The 9,618-nt window shown below is 34.7% G+C and overlaps 1 protein-coding gene across 2 annotated transcripts in view; it reads left to right on the top strand.

Moving 5' to 3' along the window:
• The first annotated feature begins 365 nt into the window (after nt 1-365).
• LOC136024832 (facilitated trehalose transporter Tret1-like) overlaps nt 366-9,618 on the top strand; it is a 222,639-nt gene continuing 213,386 nt past the window's right edge. For both annotated transcript variants that reach the window (XM_065700316.1, XM_065700317.1), the window contains exon 1: nt 366-495. In XM_065700316.1, coding sequence (XP_065556388.1) covers nt 453-495 — 43 coding nt within the window. In that variant the 5' untranslated portion in view covers nt 366-452. The remainder of the gene's footprint in view (nt 496-9,618) is intronic.

The following is a 9,618-nucleotide window of genomic DNA, read 5'->3' as shown; positions in this document are numbered from 1 at the left end:
TATATATATATATATATGTATATATATATATATATATATATATATATATATATATATATATATATATATATATATATATATATATATATATATATTTATAAATATATATATATATATATATATATATATATATATATATATATATATTTATATATATATATATATATATGTATATATATATACTATGTCGAATGTACTGAGAACACATATTTACGCCAGGAGAGGGCTCCCGACGTGGGGTGCTCCGCCCCTGTCTTGGATAAAAAAAGAAGTATCTTTTAAAACTTGTAATTCAGATAATACATATTAAATGATCACCAATATTAGTTCACCAAATGAAACCTTTCTCCTCTTTTTACTTTAGAGTTAGTAGAGTTGAAGACAATTATAACTTCCCACGACTATGGAAAACAGATGATAGAACATAAGCAAGTTTACGAGCCAAACAACCCATGGGATCTACTATTACCCGGATAATCTGGATAAAACTACTATGTAAGTTTGTTAAACTATTTTTTGCGTTTTCTTTACATTGGGCCGAATAGGAATGACTTACTTTTGCGTAAAGAGAACACTCGATGTTCTTTACATTTTTTTCTATATATTAATCTAACTAGTTATTTAATTTAGTTTAGCAACAAACAATAAAATGAAACTGTAAAAAGTAACAAACCCAAATCATGTTTCTACAACATAAAATAATTTGGAATTTTAGTCACTCTTTTTCTTATGCCTCCCATCTAGTTAAAAAAAAACAAAAAACAATCGACATCGTGTTTGAGCGAGATCTGATGATTCTGCAATTTTTGAAGGATTCTTTAGTGATTCAGGTGATTCAGCAACGGAGCAGTGTAAATACAAGACAGAAACTATCGTATTTTGACGGCAACTCTCGTGACGTGATAATTTTCCTAAACAAACATCTATTTCTTTCCCACCCTTTCTGCTTGTGTATGAAATAAAAAAAAGGTAATAAGCAGGTACTTCCGGAACCTGCGCAATAAGGAAGGAGCTCAAACCATTACCCTCTCCTTTAATTTTTAATATATTTGTTAATCTTCTCAAAACTTTCTGTATTTTTTTTTAAGATTCACCTGCATTTTAAAGTCAACCCCCTTACCGAAATAAAAATTGTGTTCATGTAATATGGCAATCTGCTATCCATCATCTGTGAAACGTGGCCTAGCCATCTTAACATTTCTTTCATTTTAGTTCTAAAAAGTAAGATCGAACCGCATTTTTCGTTCAGCTTGTGGTATGATATACCGTCAATCAAATGGTTACTTAAAACTTCGCTTAGATAGTTCCTTTGGATAATATCTAAGAATTCCTCCTCAGCCTTTCTACATTTAAGATCCATATTTGATCATTGTAATGGCCATGGCTTCCAAAAGGTCTGTTGTTCGCTTACAGGCTTATCTCACTCTTCAACAAGAGCTAAGAGCCCATATGGCACTTGTGACGAGGTCGAAAGAGCCAAGAGCACATATGGTGTGAGCTCTAGCAAAGGTCTAAGAATCAATAGATTGCCTTAAAAGGAAAATCAGAGGCTTAATGCCGATCAGGATTTAAAATAAGAGCTCCGAGTCACCGAAGTCCTTCTAATTATCAAAATTCGTTAAGATCCGATCACTCACTCGTAAGTTAAAAATACCTCAATTTTTCTAATTTTTCCTCTCCCTTCAGCGCCCCAGATGGTCGAATCGGGGAAAACGACTTTATCAAGTCAATTTGTGCAGCTCCCTGACACGCCTACCAATTTTCATCGTCCTAGCACGTCCAGAAGCACCAAACTCGCCAAAGCACTGAACCCCACCACCTAACTCCACCAAAGAGAGTGGATCCAGTCCGGTTACGTCAATCACGTATCTACGATATTTATAAGCGTTATCCAACATTTCCGGTTTCCCCCTCCAACTCCCACCAGTGTCAAAAGATCTGGTTGGGATTTGAATTAAGAGCTCTGAGACATGAGTTCCTTCTAAATGTCAAATTTCATTAAGATCTGGTCACCCGTTCTTAAGTTAATTAAATAAAAAAAAACTAATTTTTTTTTTAGCTGAAAGTAAGGAGCGACATTAAAACTTAAAACGAACAAAAATTACTCCGTATATGAAATGAGTTGTCCCCTCCGCAATCCCTCGCTCTTTACGCTAAAGCTTTTAATTGTTTTAAAAAGTAGAATTGTGGCAAAGAGTCAAACTTTAGCGTAAAGAGCGAGGGATTGCGGAGGGGACAACTCATTTCATATACGGAGTAATTTCTGTTCGTTTTAAGTTTTAATGTCGCTCCTTACTTTCAGCTAAAAAAATTAGTTTTTTTTTATTTAATTTCTGAACGTTTTTGAATTAATGCATGTTTTGTTTGGCTCTCCCTGAATCAGAAAGGCCGTAGAATAAATAGTTGAAATTACTAAAAATACTTTAGTATAAAGAGCAAGGTATTTATCTCCTCCTAAATACCTCGCTCTTTATGCTAAAGTATTTTTAAAACCCCTCATATGCGTAATAATCTCTGTTCGTTTTAAGTTTCAATGCTACTTCTTCCTTTCATTTGAAAAAACGTTTTCATGTTTATTTTTCATTGTTTTCTTATAGTAATGCTAGAGAATCCTGCGCCCTCGTCATTGAATTTTTCTTCCCCCATGACAGATTCCTCCAAGGAAAGATCCTCCAACATAGCCCCCTCTCCTCAGCCCCATCCCCAAACAAAATAAAATCCCCCTGAAAACGTCTGTACACTTCCCAATAACCATTACTATATGTAAACACTGGTCAAAGTTTGTAACTTGCAGCCCCTCCCCCAGGGATAGTGGGGGAGTAAGTCATCCCTAAAGACATAGTTATTATGGTTTTTGACTATGCTGAACAAAATGGCTATCTCAAAATTTTGATCCGTTGACTTTGGGAAAAAATGAGCGTGGGAGGGGGCCTAGATGCCCTCCAATTTTTTTAGTCACTTAAAAAGGGCACTAGAACTTTTCATTTCCATTAGAATGAGCCCTCGTGCGACATTCTAGGACTACTTGGTCGATACGATGACCCCTGGGGAAAAGAAAAAAAACAAAACAAAAAAAAAAAAATAAACACGCACCCGTGATTTGTCTTCTGGCAAAAAATACAAAATTCCACATTTTTGTAGATAGGAGCTTGAAACTTCTACAGCAGGGTTCTCTGATACGCTGAATCTGATGGTGTCATTTTGTTAAGATCCTACGACTTTTAGGGGGTGTTTCCCCCTATTTTCCTAAATAAGGCAAATTTTCTCAGGCTCGTAACTTTTGATGGGTAAGACTAAACTTGATGAAACTTATATATTTAAAATCAGCATTAAAATGCGATTCTTTTGATGTAGCTATTGACATCAAAATTCAATGTTTTAGAGTTTTGGTTACTATTGAGCCGGGTCGCTCCTTACTTAGTTCGTTACCACGAACTGTTTGAAAATACCTCATTTTTTCTGATTTTTCAAATTAACAACCCCAGCTCCCTCAAAGAGAACGAATCCGTACCAATTATGTCAATCTCGTATCTAAAACTTGTGTTTATTCTTCCCATCAAGTTTCACCCTGATCTCTCCACTCTAAGGGTTTTCCAAGATTTCCGGTTTCCAAAATTTCTGTTTCCCCCCTCTAACTCTCTATGACCCCAGATCCGATTCGAATTGAAAACGGAGCATCTGAGACACAAGATTCTTCTATATATCAAGTTTCATTAAGATCGATCACTCATTCGTAAGATACATCGATTTTCACGTTTTCCAAGAATTTCAGTATCCCCCTCCAACTCCCTTCAATGTCACCGGATCTGGTCGAGATTTAAAATGAAACTTTTAAAGCACAAGGTCCTTCTAGATATAAAAGAGAGGCCACTGAAGAGAGGCAACACATCTCATATACGTTATATTTTCTGTTCGTTTTAAGTTTTAATGTTGCTTCTTACTTTCAGTTGAAAAAACTTGATTTCTATTTAATTGCTGATTGTTTTCTAAATAATGTTGGGAAATCCAGCTACCCCTCCATGGGAAATTGCCTTCTCCCACGAGAAATATCTCCATGGAAAGATTCTCCCGAGTAACTTACATTAGTGATATTTGCGGAACTAATTTTGCGGAACTAAGACATAGTAACAAAACAGCCAATGAGGTCAAAAACTATTGTTTTGAAAATGAGAGTCACAAGTTGAGCAATTTTCAAATGACTGAAATGAATGAAAGAAAAGATCTTTAAAAGATATACGTAATAGTTTATGTTCGTTTTGAGTTCTACTGATATAAAAACAAATAAAATAACAAAGTTTTTTTTTAACTGAAAGTAAGGAGTAACATTAAAACTTACAACAAACAGAAATTATTCTTACGTAAGATATGTTACCCCTTAGGATGCAACATTAAACTTAATGGGATGCAACATTAGCAACATTAAAACTTAAAACGAACAGAAATTACTCCGTATATGAAAGAGGCTTTTCCTCCCCAATGCCTCGCTCTTTACGCTAAAGTTTGACTCTTTCTCTCAACACTACTTTTTATAACAGTAAGAAACTTTAGCGTAAAGAGCGGGACGTTGAGGAGGAAAGCCCATTTCATATACGGATTAATTTCGGTTCGACTTAAGTTTTAATGTTGCTTCTTACTTTCATTTAAAAAACTTATTTTTTTTATTTAGTTTCAGGACGTTTTTAAATTAATACATGTTTTGATCTTGGCTCTCTGCACATAAATAATTAATACAAAATTTACATATGAATTAATTGCAATAAATCGGAAGATTTTGAGAAAGGGAGGAGGCCTAGTTGCCCTCCAATTTTTTAATTACTTAAAAAGGCAACTAGAACTTTTAATGTTTTACGAACGTTTTTAATGGTAAAAAATATACGTAACTTACGAATTAACTTACGTAATGAACTTCTATATTCTTATGTTTTTATTGCGTATTTGAGGGTGTTCGCCCCTCGTCGACACCTCGCTCTTTACACTAAAGCTTAAATTTTGTTCGAATTCCTTAAGAATGACCTCTGAATCATAAAGGCCGTAGAATAAATAGTTGAAATTAATAAAAATATTTTAGCGTAAAGAGTGAGGTATTACGAGTAGGTAAACCCCTCATATGCGTAATAATTTTTGTTCGTTTTACGTTTTAATGCTGCTCCTTACTTTCAGTAGAAAAAACTTTTCGTGTTTATTTTTTCATTGTTTTTTCAAATAATGCTAAAGAATCCTGCCCCCCTTCATTGAAATTCTCTTCCCTCATTAAAAGTTCCTCCATGGAAATATCCCCCCACGTACCCCCTTCCCCCCTCAACTCTCCCCCCTAAACCAAAAAAATCCCCCTGAAAATGTCTCTACACTTCCCAGTAACCATTACTATATGTAAATAAAAGTCAAAGTTTGTAACTTGCAGCCCCTCCCACGGGGACTGCGGGGGAGTAAGTCGTCCCCAAAGACATAGCTATTAGGTGTTTCGACTTTGGTGAATAAAATGGCCATCCCAGAATTTTGATCCGGTGACTTTTGGGAAAAATGAGCGTGGGAGGGGGCCTAGCTGCCCTCCAATTTTTTTTGTCAATTAAAAAGGGCACTAAAACTTTTGAATTCCATTAGAATGAGCCCTCCTACGACATTCTAGGATAACTCACTCGATACGATCACCCCGAAAAAAAGAACAAAAAAAAAAAAAAAAAAAAAAAAAAAAAAAAAAAAAAAAAAAAAACATATAAACACGCATCCATGATCTGTCTTCTGGCAAAAATGCGAAAATCCACATTTTTGTAGATAGAAGCTTGAAACTCCTACAATCAGATTTTCTGATACGCTGAATCTGATGGTATGATTTTCGTTAAGATTGACTTTTAGGGGGTGTTTCCTATTGTCTAAAATGAGGCAAATTTTCTCAGGCTCGTAACTTTTGATGGGTTTGACTAATCTTGATGAAACTTATATATTTAAAATCAGCATTAAAATGTAGTTCTTTTGATGTAACTATTGGTATCAAAATTCTATTTTTTAGAGTTTCGGTTGCTATTGAGCCGGGTCGCTCCTTACTACAGTTCGTTATCACGAATTGTTTGATTCCTTACTTTCAGTTGAAAAAAAAACTTGTCTTTATTTTATTTAATAGCAACCAAAAGCAGAAGAAGTACAATATCTTTGGTTTATTATCACATAAAAATCATATTTATGAAGCTGCTTAAAATAAAATTAAATGCTAAGATTGGCCAGAAAATAAAACAAACAGATTATTGCCTATTTCGGCCATTATTTAACAAAAATCGAAATTTAGTATAAATAGCGAGGTATTGACGATGGAGCAAATTTCCTCATAAACATAATATGAGGGGGTTAATCCCTTCGTCAATACCTCCTCTTTACGCTAAAGTTCCAATTTTGATCCAATTTCGTAAGAATGACCCCTGAATCACAAAGGCCGTTTAACTAGAATAAAAGCTCTTTTGAAATTACTAAAATAATTTAGAGTAAACAGCGAGGTATTGATGAGGGTTCAATTATCCTTATATACGTAATAATTTCTGTTCGTTGTAAGTTTTAATGTTACTCCTTACTTTCATTTAAAAAAACTTGTTTTTATTTATTTAATAACAGTAGAACTCAAAACGAACATAAACTATTACTTATATCTTTTAAAGATCTTTTCTTTCATTTATTTCAGTAAGTTGAGAAGTGCTCAACTTGTGACTCCCATTTTCAAAACAATAGTTTCGACCTCATTGGCCGTTTTGTTACTATGTCTTAGTTTCGCAAAATTAGTTCCGCAAATATCACTAATGTAAGTTACTCGGGAGAATCTTTCCATGGAGATGTTTCTCGTGGGAGAAGGCGATTTTCCATGGAGGGTTAGCGGATTTTCCGTCATTATTTAGAAAACAATCAGCAATTAAATAGAAATCAAGTTCTTTCAACTGAAAGTAAGAAGCAATATTAAAACTTAAAACGAACAGAAAATATCAAATAGTTCGTGGTAACGAACTACGTAGTAAGGAGCGACCCGGCTCAATACTAACCGAAACTCTAAAAAATGGAATTTTGATACCAATAGTTGCATCAAAAGAATTGCATTTGAATGATGATTTTAAATATATAAGTTTCATCAAGATCAGTTATACCCATCGAAAGTTACGAGCCTGAGAAAATTTGCCTCATTTTAGAAAATAGGGGGGAAAACCCCTAAAAGTCATACAATCTTAACGAAAATCACACCATCAGATTCAGCGTGTCAGAGAACCTTATTGTAGAAGTTTCAAGCTCCTATCTACAAAGATGTGAAATTTCGCATTTTTTGCCAGAAGACAGATCACGGATGCGTGTTTATTTGTTTGTTTTTTTTTTGTCGTTTTTTCCCCAGGGGTGATCTTATCGACTGAGTGGTCCTGGAATGTCATGAGAGGGCTCATTCTAACGGAAATTAAAAGTTCTAGTGCCCTTTTAATGTGACCAAAAAATTGGAGGGCACCTAGGCCCCCTCCCACGCTCATTTTTTCCCAAAAGTCACCGGATCAAAATTCTGAGATAGCCATTTTATTCACCATAGTCGAAAAAACCTAATAACTATGTCTTTAGGGACGACTCACTCCCCTGCAGTCCCCGCGGGAGGGGCTGCAAGTTACAAACTTTGACCTGTGTTTACCTATAGTAATGGTTACTGGGAAGTGTACAGACGTTTTCAGGGGGATTTTTTTGGTTTAGTGGGGAAAGTGGAGAGGGAGGGGTTACGTGGGAGGATATTTCCATGGAGAAACTTCTCATTGGGGGAAGAGAATTTCAATGAAGGGGGCGCAGGATTTTCTAGCATTATTTGAAAAAAACAATGAAAAAATAAATATGGAAATTTCTTTTTCTACTGAAAGTAAGGAGCATTATTAAAACTTAAACAAAAAAAAATATTACGCATATGAGGGGTTTACCTCCTCGCAATACCTCACTCTTTACGCTAAAGTATTTTTAGTAATTTCAACTATTTCTTCTACGGCCTTTGTGATTCAGAGGTCATTCTTAAGGAATTGGGACAAAATCTAAGCTTTAGTGTAAAGAGTGAGGTATTGACGAGGGTTGAACCCCCTCATATACGCAATAAAAACATACGAATATAGAAGTTCGTTACGTAAGTTAATTCGTAAGTTACGTATATTTTTTACAATGAAACGTTTGTAAAAAATTAAAAGTTCTAGTTGCTATTTTCAGTAATCAAAAACTTGGAGGGCAACTAGGCCTCCTCCCTCGCTCCTTTTTTCTCAAAATCTTCCGATTAATTGCAATTAATTAATATGCAAATTTCGTTTTAATTATTTATGTGCGGAGAGCCAAGATCAAAACATGCATTAATTCAAAAACGTCCAGAAATTAAATAAAAAACCAAGTTTTTTTTTAAATGAAAGTAAGGAGCAACATTAAAACTTAAAACGAATAGAAAATAATCCGTATATAAAAGGAGATTTTCCTCCTCAACGCCCCGCTCTTTACACTGAAGTTTCTTACTGCTTTAAAAATAGAGTTAAGAGAAAGAGTCAAACTTTAGCGTAAAGAGCGAGGCGTTGAGGAGGAAAAGCCCCTTTCATATACGGATTAATTTCTGTTCGTTTTAAGTTTTAATGTTGCTCCTTACTTTCATTTAAAAAGACTAGTTTTTTTTATTTAATAACGTATATGAGATGTGTTGCCTCTCTTCAGTGGCTTGCTCTTACGCTAAAGTTTCTTTTTTAACTTCTAAAAAAAGGCTATTATTCTAATTAAATAGCCTTTGTGATTCAGGAGTCACTCCTAAACAACTGAAACAAAAAGCAAACTTAGGTTATTATAGGGTTATTATTAGTTTTGAAAAGTAAAATTAATGTGCAAATTTGGTTTTAATTATCCATGTACGGTGAGGCAAATTCAAAACCTACATTAGTTCAAAAACGTTCAGAAATTAAATTAAAAAAAAACATGTTTTTTTTTTTACTGAAAGTAAGGAGCAACATTAAAACTTAAACCGAAAAGAAATTATTCCGTATATGAAAAAGGCTGTCCCCTCCTCAACGCCGTACTCCTTACGCTAAAGTTTTTCATTGTTTTAAAAAGTAGAACTGTGACAAAGAGTCAAACCTTAGCGTAAAGAGCGAGGCGTTGAGGAGGGGACACCCCTTTCGTATGCGGACTGAATTTTGTTCGTTTTAAGTTTTAATGTCGCTCCTTACTTTCAGTTAAAAAAACTTGTTTTTTTAAATTTAATCGAAAGAAAAGGAGTGTAGAACAAATACATATCCCTAACCATTGTAAACTCAATACGATGTGGACATAACTATCCTTGGGGCCACTTTTTAGTGCTTTTATTATTTTTATGGCACTTGGTATTAACCAAGTGACATATAGCAATCGCCAATTCTGTCGGTCTGTCGGTCTGTCTGTCCCGGTTTTGCTACTTTAGGCACGTCCAGGTAAGCTAGGACGATGAAATTTGGCAAGCGTATCGGGGACAGGACCAGATTAAATTAAAAATAGTCGTTGTCCCGATTTGACCATCTGGGGGGGGGAGTGGGGCCCCGGTTAATTCGCGAAAAATAGAAAAAAAAAGTATTTTTAACTTATGAGCATGCGATTGGATCTTCATGAAATTTGATGTTTGGA

Source organism: Artemia franciscana, chromosome 3, assembly GCF_032884065.1.
Source record: "Artemia franciscana chromosome 3, ASM3288406v1, whole genome shotgun sequence".
Classification (NCBI taxonomy): domain Eukaryota; kingdom Metazoa; phylum Arthropoda; class Branchiopoda; order Anostraca; family Artemiidae; genus Artemia; species Artemia franciscana.
Note: the sequence above shows the minus strand (reverse complement) of the source record. Positions and strands in the feature narration are given on the sequence as shown.